The 19,013-nt window shown below is 38.3% G+C and overlaps 1 protein-coding gene across 4 annotated transcripts in view; it reads left to right on the top strand.

Annotated features, from left to right (window-relative positions):
- The window catches only part of PROX1 (prospero homeobox 1), a 48,844-nt gene extending 43,957 nt beyond the window's left edge, over positions 1–4,887 (top strand). For 2 of the 4 annotated variants that reach the window (XM_061185598.1, XM_061185599.1), the window contains exon 5: positions 3,233–4,887. In XM_061185598.1, coding sequence (XP_061041581.1) covers positions 3,233–3,421 — 189 coding nt within the window. In that variant the 3' untranslated portion in view covers positions 3,422–4,887. The remainder of the gene's footprint in view (positions 1–3,232) is intronic. The other 2 variants (XM_061185600.1, XM_061185602.1) reach the window with 1 other exon arrangement.
- The last annotated feature ends 14,126 nt before the right edge of the window (positions 4,888–19,013 follow it).

Genomic DNA, 19,013 nt, shown 5'->3' on the forward strand with positions numbered 1-19,013 from the left:
ACTTTAAAATTCCTTTTTTTTTTAAGTATTTAGGGAGAAGATAAGTGTGACTCTAGAGCAGTGTAGAACAAAGCAGAAGGCAGGGTCTCATTATGAGCTGTTTATCAAAGATGATGCGAAAGAACTCTGTGAAGCATTGTGAGGGATACGCAGAATAGAAGCCAGGACTTCTTCTCTAAAGACATCTTATGATAAATTCATTACAACTAGTTATAAGTACGTGAAAAGTTAAATAACATCAAGACACAAATACAAAAGATGTTAAAGGATAGCCCAAGATTACTGCCAAAAGAAATGAATGTTTAACACAGGGTAAGACCCACTAAAAACCAGTAACCAGCATGGCAAATGATAAGGAATAACAGGATGGAGGCTGCACGCACCCCCAAAGAAATTACTTTGAGGTGTTCTCAGGCAAACCCTAGAACTACGCTTCTTCCCTCCTCCAGGGCTGATGCTATTCTAGATGCACCTCCCTCCTCTGACTGTCTTAAACATCAGCCCTGCTCCCTTGGCCCCTGGCTCCCCAGATCTCTTGGGGGTCCTTGGAGTGGGTGGGACTTCATCTGGAGCCGCTGCCATACCCTCTGTCCCTACAGCTCTCCGCCAGGCCAGGCCGCATCCCCGAGTGTTCAAGGAACATAGATCTTCATCGTGCATCTGTTGCCAATGGCCAGGAAAACCACTCTGATGACGTTTCTGTAGCATTTGGCTAACAGCTCCCAAACCTAGTAGTTAGAGTGGGTAGTTGCACTGCATAACTGTTCTCCAGCCAGAATCCCTCTCTCAATAATGCCCACTTGATAAAATGTGAAGGATCATCTTTGGGGAAGAGGGAGGAGTACTCAAAAAGGCTGCTTAATAACTTTTTATTTAGTATAAGGTGACTAGGAGGGGTGATTGCTCTTCCAGGCCCTTCCCATCCCACAAATACTCATGTACGTGCAGGAGGTTGGGGAGAAAATCATCAAAGTTCAGTTGAAAATGCAGATGAATTCTCAGCAGGGAATGGCCTTTGGGGTATATGGGTTTGCACATCCATGGGGGACAAGGTGATGTTTCCATGATTTTCCAGGCAGTGGTGGAGACTGTGTCCTAAGAAACTAGCCAATATCTTTGGGAGGGGCTTCTCAAGCTTTTCACTTTTTCTAGATTCTGATCAGCCCCAGATGGGGGCCCTTTTTTTCTGGGGTGTTATTAGGTTTCCTTCAAAGGACAAGTGACTTGCCATGGGATGCACTGAACTTCTTTGTCCAACTCCAAATATATAAGACAGGGATGTCTGGTATCTTTTTCATTTTCTTTAACAGTTACTATCATTATAAAAAGGTCCACTGCACAAATTGAGAAAAGGTGTGGAGAAAGGGATCAAATGTGTTCAAAGTGACAATCCCTCCCTTTTACTTTGGTGAGGGGTAAGTGTGAACCAAGATGAAAATATATACCTCTTGTATATGTGTAGACAGATCTGTCTACACATATAACTGCAGTGCATTTTACTTCTCATATGTCTGCACTTACTGTAAAAATAAAACATTATTAATGTGTAAGTACCCCACTAAAAGAAATCTACAGAGTGTCAGTGTGTATTTGGAAAATTATGAGTACATGGAATGATTCTGTGAATCCATTTCCTTGTTGTGGGGAAAGACAGGCCATGCTTTACCATGTAACTTACAAAGAATACTGAATAAGTGCATCAATAGCTATTCCTTTCCCTAGACAAGAGGTTAGACTATTAAATAAACAACTATTAATAAACAATTAATAAACACACACACAAAACACCCACATATATACTCACTGCTCTGGGAGAAAAGGATTAACAGATAGGGATTCTGAAAAGAATATTTGAAGAATGTTTATCTTAGAGTACAATGACTTTGAACAATTCCCTTAATTTCTCTGAGCCTCCATTTTCTCACTGTAAAATGGGGTTAATAATCACAGAGATGTTGGGGGAACTGAATGACATAATTCACACTCAGTACATAACACAGTGCCTGACACATAATAAGCAGTCCAAAAATGTGGGGTTTTATTATTGCTATCAGCTGCATAAATCACTCTCTCATGGAGCAATTCTAATCTCAAGGTAAAGTATTTTTCAATGTAGGATTTTAAGATTCAGTACAAATTTTGTATTTTGGGACTCAGTGTTAGTATCATTATCTTACTCTTTTTTTTGTACATAGAGGACAGGCATACCTCAGAGATATTGCAGGTTCCATTCCAGACTACCGCAATAAAGCAAATGTCGCAATAAAGCGAGTCATAAATTTTTTGATTTTCCAGTGCATATAAAAGTTATGTTTATACTATATTGTAGTCTATCAAGTGTGCATTTTGTCTTAAAAAGTACATACCTTAATTAAAAATACTTAATTGCTAAAAATGCTAACCATTATCTGAGCCTTGAGTTGCATCTTTTCGCAATAGTAACATCAAAGAGCACTGATCACATATAACCATGACAAATATAATATTAATGAAAAAGTTTGAAATATTTCGAGAATTACCAAAACGTGACACAGAGACATGAAGTGAGCAGATACTGTTGGAAAAATGGCGCCGATAGACTTGCTCCACACAGGGCTGCCACAAACCTGCAATTTGTAAAAAACGCACTATCTATGAAGCACAATAAAGCGAAGCAAAGCGCAATAAAACAAGGTATGCCTGCACTTTATAGTGCAGATTATTTTAATATACAATTTAACATCTGAGTCAACAATCCTCTGATACAAGCAGGAAACTAAGATTTTTGCTATCTTCATCTATAGTGTGGGTTTAGTTTAGTTTATATCAAAGGCCAATTATTATTCTACTTTTGAGAACACATTTTGTTTTCATAATGGAAATATGATTCAAATTCTGAACGATTAGGTGGAGACTTGCTTCTGGAATACACCTATTTAATGAAATGAGGAATCCCAGAGGTATGTCCCCTTTTTTCTACTCAGATATTCACAATGGAATCCCAGTTTTTCAGTAGTTCTGCATGTATCCTTTGCACAAGTCTTTTTCTAAAACTCTATAAAGCTGTCAACCCCACATTTCAATGCTACTATATATAACGACTTTACATAAGAGAATAGAGGCCGGCCATTTTTAGAAAATGCAGGTGTCATGTAAGCCCCTTTCTGAAAGAAAGAACTTAGCTCAATTTCCTTTGAAGAACTGGAGACTTGAAACTGAAAACTTTATTAATGCCATTGTCTCCTTGTATCAGCAGGTTCCAGAGAGATTCCTGGAAGTTGCGCAGATCACATTACGGGAGTTTTTCAATGCCATTATCGCAGGCAAAGATGTTGATCCTTCCTGGAAGAAGGCTATATACAAGGTCATCTGCAAGCTGGATAGTGAAGTCCCTGAGATTTTCAAATCCCCAAACTGCCTACAAGAGCTGCTTCATGAGTAGAAATTTCAACAACTCTTTTCGAATGTATGAATAGTAGCAGTCCCCTTTGGATGTCCAAGTTATCCGTGTCTAGATTTTGATTTCATATATATGTGTATGGGAGGCCTGGATGTGTTACAAAATCAGCTGGTAATTCCTCCTCATCATCTTTCTCTCATTTTCTTCTGTTTTGCATTGCAAGGGGATGGTTCTTTTCCTTCCGCCTTTAGTTTACTTTTGCCCAAGGCCCTTAACATTTGGAGACTTAAAATAGGGTTAATTTTCAGGGAAAAAGAATGTTGACGTGTGTAAAGTCTATATTAGCAAGGAAGGGCATTTTTAAAAGATGCTTCTGCTGGATTGATGGTTTATTGCGCATGGCAGTTGGCGGAGGGAGACCCGTGACACAACGCTACTCTGTAGTTAGTGATGTGTCTCTTGTTTTTACTGCTGAGAAGGTCGGAAAGCTCAATGAAACCACTTGATAAACTTAAATATTTTGTTTGGTTTGAACTCAGTAAGTCGCTTTTTATCACACATTTAAAAATAATGCCGGTGGCAGATGAACAACTCACTTTTCAAAAGTACCCCAAAAGGCCAAATTTTAAAAAGAAACATAATCACTAACCGTCAAGTCTTTCCTAAGAGAAATGGCAAACACCACAAGCTAGTACCATTTTCTTTGGAGGCAAAGCAGTTTTGTACAAAACTGACTCTTTCAAAATGAGACTGGAAATTCATGTGATTTCTAGTCACCTCTCGAAACTTCGCAATAGGTTCTTCTTGGTAATAAGTGAGTATCTATCGTTCTTCATACAGAAAAACCCCTATAACGTGTTATCATTTTCTATTTATCTTGCTTCAGATACTAAAAGGCACATAAGTTTCAAATTTATTCTTTGCTCAACTTTGTTTATGTGGTTTAAAAGAATTATCATTTCTGTTTAATATTTAACACTTTTTTTTCCAAAAAACACTATTTTCTGAATTCCTTTCTATGGGAAGGAATAAAGGACATCCCAACTTGACCATAAAATTCCTGCCTACACTAGAAGTTTGTTAACAGCTGCTAGCTGACGCGATCTTCCCCTCCTGAGAGGAGTACATATGAGAATGACCTATTTTCCTATACATTTCCACTCTACCCTGATGGATATTCAAAGTGGTGACAGTCTAATTTTTAAGTGTTTCTTCATTTTAGGTACAGCGTTTTAAAGAAATTGATACAGTCTCTTCTAATTCAGAAGCTAGTAATTGACCAAAACGTGAAGAGTGTATAGAATAGGAGAGTTTGGGAGTTAACCCAAAAGACACAATTTCAACACACATAAGAAAGCTAGCTGCTATTTCATGCTTTCTTCAATGGTTCTCCTCTTTTTTCTTTTTCTTTATTTTTTTTTTCCAGTTTTTCAAAGGTGTACAAAGTCCCATACTTGCTTTTAAAAAGCCGTATGGCATTCACACTTGTTTTCTTAGATGGGTTTTGTGTGCAGATGCAGTAAGAATTCCTTTTTTTTTCTAATAGTGTTTTCCAGAACCCTCCCTCCCCTTTGGTAACTTGATCTACATCTCCTACAGTGACAAAGTAAAAAAAAAAAAAAAAAAAAAAAAAAAAACCTGGTATTTAGATCGTATACAACATAAATATCATTTTTTCCTTGATTTTTATAAAAATTACATTTGACTTTGGAGACTGCAGGTTGACCCATGTAACTAGGTGACCCAATCGCTGTAATTTAGCATCATTTATAAATTCTGCTGATGGACAGGAATGTATGAAGGCAATTATTGTCAGCACAAAGCCTTAAAACCTGCTGACTTTAAGTTAAACGGCGCGGTCCTATGATGCCTGCGTCATTCAGGAGACACGGCCTCTTGCGGTGTGGACAGAGTGCAGTGGCCCGGGCGGGAACACCCTGGGCCTTGCTCTGCACCCACAGCCAAACACATTGCCCAGCTCGCAGGCTCCTACACAGAGCCATCAGAGCGAATTTGTTCTTGTTCTGGCTTGTTTGGGAAAAAAAAAAAAAAAAGAAGTGTTCGGATAATCATCACATTGGAATAAAATGAAAACCAAAAAAAAAAAAAAATCCAATCAGCACAAAGTAGGGAAGCAATCTCAACTTGTGGTCACACTCTTTCGCCTTGCTTCACGCCCAAGAGTATGACATTCATTGTTCACATCAGTATAGAACTGGGTCTTTGCTGTTCCATGTAATTCACATCACCATTGTGTTGCCATTTGCAAGATAAAAGGCAAAACCGTAATGTCTTCACCTATAAAGATAGATTGCTAGTCTCTTCCTGATCTGGGGCAAATTCAGTATTGATTCCAGAGGTATTTGAATTTTTAGTATTATTCTCCCCTGCCTTTCTAATTGAAATAGACAAATTAAGCAAAAATGTGTGTTCACAACCAAATGTTGATGCACTTATCTACAATAATATCCTCTCAATGTTCACTGAGGCATAGAAATTGTTTCAGAGTAGAAATTTCAGCGTGAGGAGAAACTCACCTCATTGTCCTGCAAACAGAACTCAATCATTTTGCTTTTAGGTGATTCTTTTCTCTTTCACCATCATAAAATCTTGTGCCTCCCAGTGCATTGGAAAATGACAAAAGCCTATCTCTCAAAACTCCTATTTAACAAGTTTTCTTTAAGTCACCATCTTTCCAATCTTAGCTCAACTCTCACCAAGTAAAAATTGGCGACTTGGGAGAAAGTTCACTTTCTCTGGTGGGAGGGTGAAGGACTAGGGACAGTTTACACAGGGAAACAAAGTCTAAAGTCCATGTTGAAATACCACATTTCCACTTATTTTCTGCTAACCCTAAATTATTTTTGCATCTACACTTGAGGTTATAGTCTGTGCCTAGACCTAAATGCACCAGCGGGGGGATTTTTAAAAATCCTTCAAAATCCCAGTTTTTTCCCACAAGTACAATTGTTCTTGTGCCTTCTGTGGCTTTCGATTTCATCTTTTTGACTTTATTTCCAATTACTACAGCTGCAATAAACACTAGATTTTTTTTCTGGCTGTTTGACATAACGTTGATAGCTATGCATATTTTGTGTCTTTTTAAAACAAAGCAGGAGAATACGTTTTTGAAGAAGAGAATTTTTAGAACAGTTTGATACCGCAAATTATTTTTTCCTCAATTGTTTGAGCAGCATTCGAGTTTTGAAAATTCTTGTAGAAGCCAATTTTTTGTAACTGTGGTGCAAATCTTGTGTTTTCTTAGCCTAATGAAAAGTAGTATAGAAGCAATATTTCATACCATGTGCTATATATGTGTGTGCAGATGTGTGAACATAAAAACACATACACACATATACACACATGTAAAAATATACATATATATATGCGTGTGAAGTGGAAAGCTTACCTTTTCCTATCTAGATTTAAGGACCTATTTTAGGCATTTGTTATGTTTTGTGAAAAGAATGTTCTATTTGCAACAACAAAACATTTAATTCTTACTGTATCTCTGGCTGTTTAATGAGGACATTTCACTTTAAATGGTAAAACAACGTGGAAGATGGTAGAATGTAGTAATTATTTAAGGAAATGTTCACCCACATATTCCTGAAGTTTGCTTTGTGCCTCCAAGTATTATTTCATTAAAGTGTTTTATGTTTGCAGAATCTTTGTTGCTGTGCTAGGGATGTGGGTGAATATCATTTTTAAAGATTTTAAAAACAACAAAAAAAAGCAAAACAAAAACACTAAAGCAAGAGGGGAACTTTTATAAAGCAATGTAAATATTTAACCTCATGGCTGTTGTTACGTAAGACATGAGATTTTAATAAATAACTACATTCTCACAACATCTGTTGAATTTATTAGGAACACTTCAGTGACTGTATAGACAGTTGAAAGCATTCTTGAAAATCCTGCTCTCTACTTTTAAAAGATAACAGTCTCTTTCATCAGATGTCAAGGGCAAGGGTAATGCAGTTTCTGTAAATTTATGAAATTTCTTTTCTATGTACATGAAGACATTTAGTACGTAACCTCCCTCCCCCCCCCCACACACACATACATGCATACACATACAGGTTAATATTAAGTCATAAAGCTAAAGATTTGGGGGCTTTAAAAATAAGATGTCCCCCAGAAGCAATCATAAATTCATCAAAGAAAAAGTGGTTTACAGACTCCCCTGAAAGAAGCAGTGTACATGTGAGGACAGAGCAGAATCTCTTTGCCATGTATATTATAAAATCTTCATTGGTGTGAATAGTACAAATGTTTCGTTCTGGTACAAACTCTGTGTTTGCAAATTACAAGAAGCATTGTTTTTGAAAAGCTCCCCTTAAAAGAACGTAACTGATTTCTATGAGTAAGCAGTTACTGTATTGCACTTACATGTGATGTTGAAGGAAATGCAGTTTTGTTTTCTGTAGATCTGTTGGTTGTAAACCATCCATAAGACTAAAGCTAAAATGCTCATATTCAGAGCTGGGATCAAAACTGGTATTTAACCTTTGCATCTTCTTATAATCATCCTTCTAAGAATATAACGGAATCTGGAAGCATCTGGACTTTGAGTCTTTTCAACTGAGCCCTCTCTCAAACCTGACACCCCCGAAAATGCACAAACATGAACAGAAAAGGCAAACAGACTGGCCCTCTTCTGTGAAAATGGCTTCATTCTTTATTTTTAAAATATTCGAATATTCTCCATAGGTGGGAAAAGCAGTTTAAAATTGTATATTACCACTTCAAAATTAGAATTAGAAAAGCAAATGTATTTAGGGTTGGTCTCAGCAATACCCAGAAAAATCAAAGGTCCTGGCTTCCCCCAATATTGTCCCAGCCATTTCTCATATGTATATAGTATAAACCGTGACAAAACACTGCCTTTATATTATTTAGCAATATGTTGTAAATAGCATTATTAAGCTCTTTTTTTTTTGTAATAAAGACCCTTTGATTTGAATATAGTACAATAACTGAACTGATAAAGTCAATTTTTGATTTTTTTTTTAGCTAGAGGCAATTTCAATTGTGGATTTTTGTTGTTGTCTATTGTTCTGAAGACTTTGCATAATTTATTGGTTTAATTTATCCTAATTTATTTGATGAAGGTGTACAATTTTGTATTACCAAGGATGTACTGTAATATTAATTGATATGATAAAAAAAACAATGAGACTCCCTGTCCATATTAAAAAGTAAATAAAAAGGTGCAGTAGACAATTGATTTTAAAGTAAAAGTAAAAAATTTAGTTTGGCAGCTACTAAATTTTAAAACAGGAAAAAAAAATAGTTGTGGGGGGAAGGGTGGGAAGGGGGTTTTACTTTGTGTGTTTAAGCTTTTGTATACTCTCCAAACTTTTACCTTTTGCTTTGTACCACTTAAAGGATACAGTAGTCCAATTGCCTTGTGTGCCTTCCATCTTCTCTTAAACTGAATGTATGTGCAGTATATATGCAAGCTTGTGCAAAATAAAATATACATTACAAGCTCAGTGCCGTTTGATTTTTTTTAAACATGTGACATTTAATTTTTGGACCTGTGTCCAGTTGTAGGACAGCAGGCTAGTTGTGACTGTAATATCAATGATGGAGATTTCCTTCCTCTCCCCACACTTGGCACTTTATTTTATTTATTTATTTATTTTTGGCCACGCAGCTTGCAGGATCTTAGTTCCCCAACCAGGGATTGAACCCGTGCCCTCGGCAGTGAAAGCGCAGAGTCCTAACCACTGAACTGCCAGGGAATTCCCTGGAGTTTTCTTTTTATTGCAATTCTTAATTATGTTGATACAAACCTAGGATCAATGCATGCAACTCCTAGAAATGATCTTTTTTATTTCAGACGTTTGTAGTAAATGGCTAGATTTCCGTCTGAAAACTCTTCTCACAGATTTAACTTTAGCCCTCAAAATTTAAAAACGACAAACATTTTGGTTCAAAACAATGTTGTGAGCTAAATTCAGTTCAACGATTGCTAATGTCTCATGATTTGAAGAACAAGGAAAGATGTTCCCCCAAATCACAGAATGGTAAATATATTATTTGAAATATGGGGAGTGAGAGCTTGTGCTGTTTCTACTTGGTTGAACTCAGAACTAAGTCCTAATGAAAATTCAAAACCTTTCTAAAGTGTTCCTTTAGACATGACTGGCAGCATGTTTCATACTAAGAACATTGGTTGTATGGCTTTTGAAATTTTTCTTTATCTCTTTTGCTTTGGTTTAAAATCATGTCTCCTTTATCTTCAAATCAGGAGCATGAAGAATCAGCAGAAATCATTGACCCTATTAAATGTCATTCACAGCTGCACCTCCCTTTCCATCCACCATATTATTGTTCAGTGAGTCTTCATCTCTCAGATGCCTTCATTTGCTTTTCCCCTCAATGATGAAAACTTGGTATTTTGACCCTGTTGTCATGAGGGTGCTTAGAACCAATGCAATCTCGAAACTATTAAGTGCTAACAGTACTTTTCCACTTTCAGCTCTTTTTCTGTCAATGGCACAAACTTAAATTCCAGTCTTCCTAACTAAATTGTGCAAAAGAGCATGCCTGTGTCCCTCTAGGCCAAAATATTTATTCCCTGATTGGAGAAAAAAGGGAATTCCCCCCAACTCCCTTCTACCTGCTCTTGAAAGGAAGAAGGCATTTGTGGTAATGTAATGACTTCCATCTTCTGATACTTATTTAACACCAATCTGCTTTAAATCAGATTGGATAATCCAGGTAGAGACTAAATCACTAAGAAGTTACAGCAGGTGGTAATGTTTTCTGAGAGGAGGTTTATTTAAAATGTTAGCTTCAAATCATTGCTTTTGTGACGCTAATTATCTGACGGCACTAGTCCAGAATAATATGTACCATCCTTCTTAACATTGATCTGAACTCTGATCACAAAAGTTTTTCCACATATGTCTGTCTTGATGCCTGGCAGTACCCTTGCTATACTTGAGGGTATAAGTTTCACCAACTAATAGTAAAGAAAAGGTTGATTTTATTCATCGGTACCTCCATTTATCATCATAAATGATTTACAAGTTTTTCTTAAAGACTAACAGCTAAAGATCATCACATTTTTACAATTAATTTACTCACACATGCTAAGGTGAGAGATAGATGTCCCTTAATACAAGTCATAGGAAAACATCAAATATTTACTGTGTGTTACCAAGTCCTGGGGTCTACGAACACTCCCGAAGGCATAAAATACAAGGGAGGTATTTATAAAGGAAAAGAGCTCATACAATTTTAGAAAACAGCTGATATGATATCTAAGCAAAATGGTGAAAGATTACTAAAGAGATAAATGGTGCCACACATTCCCCCACGCCCCACAAGCAATATAACCCTTTGGAGGGAGGGTCAAGACTGTGGAGGAAAAAACCTAAAGGGTAACCTTTCTAACTAAAGGAAAATAAAGAGAGCACTGCTTTGGGTGTCAGAAGACCTTCCTCCAATCAATTCATTTCTAAAAATCTTTACGTGGCCTCCCTGGGACCCCAGGGCACGACACTTAACCCTTGAGTGTCCAGGAGACTCGAAAGAATTATAAAAGGCTAAAGGATTCTTAGAATCAGTGCAGCCACCATGTTGACTTTCTCAGAAGGATTTCTACATGCCAAAAGACAAAAAAAGTTTGTTAAAATATTTTTGCTTTTCATAAGAAAGGGAATTTAAGTTGCAGGGCAAGACAAGGGCAAAATTCTGAAGTTGGCCAAGTGTGACTTTGGATCTTTTTCTCTCTGTTCATGATCTATTCTCCCTTCAGTAAGTGCCTCTGGCCCCTCTGCCCCCTGCCAAGCATTTAATGCTCTCGTGTGGCCCCAACCTTTCCTCTGTTCATGGGGACTGAGGCATCTACTAAAGGTAACATGAAGAAATCACTGACTTGGTGTGTTTCTCTTCCAGTGGTATAGGCATTAAAAAATACATGGTGCATTTTACGTTTTCATATTAGGGCCAAGGACACCTGAGTGATTGGGCGCTGGAGGCCTTCCCCACCAAACACAAGGCCAGGTCCTTTGAGCAGTATCACTCATGGCTACACCTTGCCTGAATGCAGTGTCATCTGTCAAGGCATCCTTCCTCTCTCTCTGCAGGACTTGTTTCCTGCCCGTGGTCATAGAGTCCTTCCAAATGTCTCCAAAATCATTCAGAAGGAGGGACCCTTCTCCGCTGGACATTGGTTTATTTTTCTGGTTAGAGAGGAAAATAACTAGTGCTAAAGAAATTTTAAAGATAATATAACTCAGTGACTTTTGTTCCCGAGAACTCTAGGGTAATGTGTATTATCTCAGGGGCCACCAAATTGGGACCTCTTTTAACCAAAGGAGCTTTATCTTTATATTGGGGTGCAATAAAATGTTCATTTTTAAAAAAGGGTGTTCTCTGTTTAAAATAACAATGATCTCACCAGGTATAATAGAACAAATCTCTAAGTATGAATGTGAGTATTAAATTCAATAAGTAAGTTCTGTCAAACTTTCATTTAAAGAAAGGAGTTCCACAAACTTACGGTTACCAGAGGGGAAGGGTGGGGAGTAGGGATAGATTGGGAGTTTGGGATTGACATGTACACGCTGCTATATTTAAAATAGATAACCAACAAGGACCTACTGTATAGCATAGGGAACACTGCTCAATATTCTGTATTGAAATGGAAAAAGAATTGGGAAAAGAATTTGAAAAAGAATAGATACATGTATATGTATAACTGAATCACTTTGCTGTACACATGAAACTAACACAACATTGTTAATCAACTATACTCCAATATAAAATAAAGATTTAAAAAATATATGCTTACTGATAAAGTCAATCAATGAAAAAACAAACAAAAAAACCCAAAATAATAAACGTGGGATCAACCCAATCTTCCACTTACAGATGAATTGATTTAAAAAATGTGGTATATACATACAATGGAATATTATTCAGCCTTAAAAAGGAAGAAACTTCTGACAGAAGCTGTAACATGGAAGCATCTTGAGGACATCATGCTAAGTGCAATAGGCCAGTCACAAAAAGACAAATGCTGTGTGATTCCACTTATATGAGGTTCTAAAAGCAGTCAAATTCAAAGAGTCAGAAAATAGGATGGTGGTTGCCAGGGGGTGAGAGAAGGGAATGGGCAGCTATCGTTTAAGGGGTATGGGGTTTCAAATGGGGAAGATGAAAAAGTTCCAGAGGTGGATAATGGTGATGGTTGCAGAACCATGTGAATGTACTTATTGCCACTGAATTGTACACTTAAGAATGGCTAAAAACATAAATTTTATTTTATGTATATTTTACAATATAACAATAAACATTTTTTTAAAAAGGTAAAGCAAAATAAAGAAAGGAGTGCTCTGCTAAACAACAACACGATACTCATTGGGTAGAGTAAGAGATCTTTAAGGATGAATGTGAAAATTAAAACAGTACTTTCTGTGAGTTCTAGCAAACCTTCAAAAAAAGAGATTATTTTTATACTATAGAAACAGCACAGAACCTGCCTGACACATGGGTTTTTTGCCGAATCACCATTAGTTCCCTTTCTTCTCCCACAGCCGGTGGCTTTTGTCATCTTGCCATATTGTTTCAAATTGTGATCTAAGAACTACACCCAGATCCATGGCAGCTTCCCAGGACATTCAAATTTTGAAGAACACAGACGTTCTCCAGGAACTGAAAGTTTCTTCCCATGCCTCCTGTTTCCTGGGGCCCTTGCCCTCAGCCTCAGGCCTATAGCTGCTGTAGCCCCACCTCCAACCAGCCATGCTTGGGTAGGCCCCAGAATAGGAGTGGAGCAGCTTAGAAAGATTAAGGTGCCACAGTAAGCTGAAGCAATCACAAAGGCTGCCTCTACCCTGGCAAAGGGGAGGGTATTATTTGCAAAGCCCCCTGATGGGTGGCCCAGGTGCTAGCTAGACAGGCTCAGGAGATAGTTTGGCATCCACCCTGGAAAAAATGCCTGTGTCTCTGCAAATAAATCTGCCGGTGGAGAAAGCACTGGGTTTTCCCCAGTGCTTGTGCAAACAGTACTCTGTGCTTTGCTGGTATTGGAAATTCCTTGGTGTGAGTAGCTCTAGACCATGAACATCGGAGCTATGGATTTCTTGTCATTGTTGTTACCATTGACCTGTTGGGAAATAATTTCAAAAATCAATAGTCCTATTTCCAATTATTCACAACATGAAAATTGTTGGTAACCAGAAGAAACATTTTCTCTAAATCCCTGTTCACTGCTCAGCAACTGACAGTGAGCAAGAGAGTCTTGAAGTCTGACACAGAGGAAGGTTAATGATCATGCACCCAAGCATGGTGTGGGCATGTGCATCTGAGTATGGGTATCTGCATTCTAGAAAACATTATGAATAATATATAGATTACCAACTGAGTATTATTTATATATTTTCCCCACTCAATATCCAAGAATTTGTAGAATCAACATTATGGTTAGATATGTGAAAAATCTCAGTGAAGTGGATGCATCTCTAAGAAAAATGAAGGTATCAAAATTTACACTAGAGGTAAAAAATTTTAATAGAACCGAGATCCTAAAAGAAATTGAAAAAGCTGTCCAAAAACAATACAAAAACAAATACAATCTCCTCTCCTCCAAAGGCACCCGACCTCATAGGTTTATGGGTGAATTTTATTCAATATTTAAAAATATTGGATAAACAGTTCAGACACCTACATATATACATATATATATCCCAATTTTTTTTATGAAGTTCACATTTATTAATACAATTGCAAAAATCCTAAGTAAATTCCAATCCACCAGTATAGTAAAATTAAAATACTATACTATACTATAAACAAGCAGGGCTTGTAATGAAACTGAGATGAAGAAAGACCCAGATTTACTGATTTTCTGGGTGAAAAACAGGAAAAAGTTTACTGATATGCTGATTTGTTTTTTCTACCTTCTAATGACAATGGAAACAAATATATCTTATTGGGGCTGTCAGCTAATTTTTTCTTTTACTAGGGCCAAGTAGCCTTTGCTCTTTCAGCCACTTTAGTTTGCCAGGTTGCCTAATTCAGAGGCCGTGTCTCATTTTAATATGTCTTTTTGGAACTCCGAGTCTTTAAAAAAGTCAGATTCATCTAGTAGAGCTTTAAGGATTTCCCTCAGTAATTTTTTTTAAAAAGAATAAAAAAAGGAAAAGAAATCCAGAAAAATAATGCTAATTAAAGATAGGCTATTTCTTCTACATAAAAGGAATCATGACTTTTTCATTTTCTGGAATATTGACTTAAAATTAGAGCCTATTTGTTTATATTATGAGAGGAAAGGATAAGATACCAGGCTCTAAAGAAGTATTGACTTGGCCAGCACTGACCCCAGGCCATCTGGTGAAGCTTACGAGAGTTGCCATTGCTTAGAACTTTGGAGAGGGATGTGGCAATATCCTTAATTTTTTTAGACGTGCATGTTTTTGCCTCATCAGCTCCACATCTAGCAATCAACCTTATGGAAATAACTGAATGCATAAGCAGACAGGAATCACAAAAGCACATATTCAGTTAGGTTAAAATGTGTGATTTTTTTTTTTTTCCTATAACTCAACTTAATCTCTTCCTCAAACTCCTTTTTTGTCTGATGGTAGAAAATAATCTAGTCACTTTCAGATGCGCTCAACCTTTTCAGACGAAGTTCCATCCCTTTCTGTTGCTTTCCCTTAGGATGGCATCTAAGCTCTTGGGTATTAGCAAGGAGAAGGAGGCTTCTGGTTCTTGGCTGATGTTTAACAGTGCCAGGTCCTCTGATCCTTGAGCAAGGAGTCCTGAGACTTCTGATTCCAAGGTGTCATCAGGCCACCAGCCTTTGTTTGCTAACATGTCTATTACTGCATTGGGCTTCTGGCCTGCAGGGTTCATACCACTTTCCACTAAGGCATCTTCAGGCCTTCACTGGCTCACTTTCTTCCCCATTATATTTCCTTCAGGGCTCTGGACACAGGGATGTTGGACTCTTTTCTCAAGTCACGCTGAGATCTATGCTCTCTGCCCCTGGCACTCATATAGTCTGTACCCTATGGAGCCACACTATGTTGGCCCAGGGCATTTCCTCATGGCTGCTATATTCTAGGTGCCAGGCAGCACATAGATACAAATCCCTTCTTCTACACTCCAAACGTACTTGGCTGTTCTGTCACCTCCACCCAAACCCCAGGCTCAGCCCAGGACAGAAGTTGCAGGACCCCTTTGTAGGGAAAGGGTCTGATTAAGTCCCTCTTATCTTAGCCATTTTGTCCCCTAGACTAGGAAAACTTCTTCCAACCAGTGAAGGTGGGCCAGGCTGGCTCCTCATCTGTTATCACTCTGTTCTTTGTTAAGGATGAAGCTTTATGCCTTGATTCCTTTGACTTAACTTTTGAGACTAACAACACTCTTTTCTATCACAAAAAAGTTAGGCTCTGGCAAATTAAAAGCCTTAACTTTCAAGACTATTGTCTCAACACTGAGTTTTAAAACCCTATTTTAAAATTCAAAAGTCAAAACCTTGATTCTTTGTTCTCTGCATTTGCTCCATGAATCCCTTCTAGAAGCAGTGCTTGCCCATGACTGAATGAGGACAAGTCACAGATACTGGTTTGCAGCTGGGAGGACCTCAGTTAATACGTCTAAATTTTATGTGACATGTTCAGAAATATGCATTGCAGGATTGTATGTAATAATAGAAAATGGTAGACAAACTAAATATCCATCACAAGCTGAATTGTTAAAATGAATTGTGTTACTTTATGCCTCTTTCAGCTGAACTTAACTTGGGTAGAACTGACCCCAAGAATAACTGTTTCCCTAATATGTCATCACAGCCACACAAAAATTATATCTGGCTTTTCCAAAGCTTTATTTGTGCTTTCAGTTGTAAGATTTGTATTTTGATTCCATGGCCTATGGAATATTATGCAGCCACTAAAAATCTGAGGATGAGCGGTAGCTATGTAGTGAAATGGAAAGTTTCCACAATACGTTCTTGAGTTTTACAAGTAAATGTAAGACTATGTCATATAACATGACTCCACTTTGGTGTTTTTTTCAGCTGATATATCTATCTATATCTACAAAGCTCACGCACGCTTGTGTACGGGCACACACACACATGTGTGTGCACACACACACATACACACACCACCACCACAGTAAATGCTACTTTTGAGGAGTAGAAATGGGCAAGGAAGCATTTAGGTGAGGGGGTAATTGTCACATTTACTTTATACATTTCTGTAATGTTGGAGGTTTTTTTTAGTGAGCAAGCACAACTTTTGTTTGTAAGGGGCCTACATACCAAGACAAAAGCAAAGAGGGAAAGTGTGCCCTTCACTTCAGAGGGGAATCAAGGTCCTGCCCTGGATGGATGCATCCCCTGTCTTGTCTTGCTCTCCAGTGGGCAGTCTGCACTGCCCAGCTGGCCTCAGGTGTCACGGACTCCTGAAGAAAGTAGGCGGCACAGAGCCAGATGGACCTGCCTCTGAAGCTTAATCCATGACTTGTTAGGTTTTTAGTCTTTTTGAATCACCATTCTTTCTTTCATAAAATAACACCTACCTCTCAAACTGAGGAGTAAATGAGATGTGTTGTGTGAAGTGCCTGGTATGGAATGTGCTCCTAAACAGTAGGAGGAGGAGAAAGTCAGGTAGGAAGATGTACTGGTAACCTTGGGGAGTGGGAGCCATGATTGTCCCCACAGGGTGGTTATTGACATGGTAATGCACCATTGGTGGCCTATTCCTTTTTCTTTTTTCTTTTTTTCCTTCAACTTAGCAGCCCAGATCCACCCTAATCGAGCATCTGGAAAAGGAAACAAGCAGGGTACACACACAGGAGTGAGCTCTGCACTGTCCTCAAAACGAGCCCTCTCCAGGTGGTAAGTAGGTGTGGGTGTTATAGATGGGAGGGAGGCGTCAAATACACCCAAAGCATATGCTGTGTTTTGCTTGGGTCAGTGTGATAATGGGTTTGCAGTTCCCTACCACGTATGAGGAAGAAGTAAGGAAAGAGACAGGGGAATTTTATTTAGGAAGACCAGTTTAGGGTGAGTGATCAGAAAAGATATTAACTTATGAAACAGACGGCACAAAATCATACTATAAGTCTGGGTACAGGGCAAAATAGGGCAACAGGGAGGATGGTAAACAATGCCCATTCAGACGTCAAAACTTGCTCTGGACTTATTGAGGTGTGATGCTTACACTTCCGGGAAATGGAGACTAGGGCAGAGCGGGTATGGAGGCACAGCTGGAAGGCAGAGGAAATACAGGCCACCCACATCCCCACCTGCCCTGACCTCTCACCCTAAAGCTTCAGGAAAGGGAAAATCAATGGGCTCCCGTAATGCAGGAGCCCGGGGTCTAGGGCTGGAATCTGACCCATGCAGAGTGTTTACTGATCTAAAGACGGATAGGTTCAAATGAGCTCATCTTTATCTTGAGAGGAAATTAGGGATTCCAGACCCAGACAAAGCCACATTTTATTCAAAGAAAATTTAACATCACCATCACCACTGCTGCCACCACCTCCTACCCCACAATGTACACAATATCACACAAGACATCTACCCTAGTAACCTCGTTTCTGAAGTTCCGTTCTGAAAGATCAACAAATAGGGAACTATGAGCTTACAGAAAACCAAAAAAGTGATTCCAGAATATTTTACTTTTACCCTTCTTGCTGATCTGTATCCTCTTTTGTCCCCCACAGTTTGCAAATATTGACTAAGTTCAAGGGCAGTGGTAGAAGGTCTAACTTCAGAGTTAGCATGAGGTGAAATACTTAAGATGGTGCAATCCTGTCCTAATGAAGAGCATATCAGATCCCAAGTTTGGTTATGGACAGCTCTTGTCCCCTGCCCCAGTTGATATTTGTTTTATCAAGTCAGAGACTATTTTTGTCATCATTGTTAATCTCCCTCTTGCCAGATCTGTTTTGGCCGAGGGCATGCACTTGAGGTATGTTAGAAGAATGGAGTGCAGTATTGTGGGAAAGAATTATCACTAATTCTGTCTGCCTACAGCTTCCTCAGCCCTGTTCATCTGATCTTAACACACTAAGCAAACTTGTAGATGGAAAGTCCTACAAGTCCATGACCTGGTTCCAAGAAGTAGATTTTGAAGCTGAAAGAGCAAGAGAGCAGCATTCCCATGATGACTTTAGGTCCTCATTCTGTTGGAAATTTTTTGATTTGCCCATCAGGGGAGAGCTTGATAGAATATTTTGCCAATAAAAAACACACTGCTAAACGGAAAGCTCCAACTCGTTTAAACTCCTCTTTAGCTTCAATATTACACAAATCTTGTCTTAAGAATTCCTGGAGACCTGGCCTAAGTCTAGTAGTTCTAACTGGAACTGAGAATGAACTGGCACTTCTGACCCATGGGTTTTGGAGTTAAATAGACCCTGGCTCAAATCTTAATTTCTTTGAGCCTCAGTTTCTTCCTATGTGAAAATAATCATAACAATGCTCTCCTTGCAAGATAGCCATGAGGATTAAATGTGGTATTATATCTGAAAGCATTTAACACAGTGCCTGTTGCTTAAAATGGGATTAATACATTTTAGTCTCCTTCCTTCCGCTCAGCTCCTCCAGCTGCTGGTGTATCCCCTTTCTCTGCTGCATACATTTGACATA

The sequence above is a fragment of the Eubalaena glacialis genome, chromosome 3 (genome assembly GCF_028564815.1).
Source record: "Eubalaena glacialis isolate mEubGla1 chromosome 3, mEubGla1.1.hap2.+ XY, whole genome shotgun sequence".
NCBI lineage: Eukaryota > Metazoa > Chordata > Mammalia > Artiodactyla > Balaenidae > Eubalaena > Eubalaena glacialis.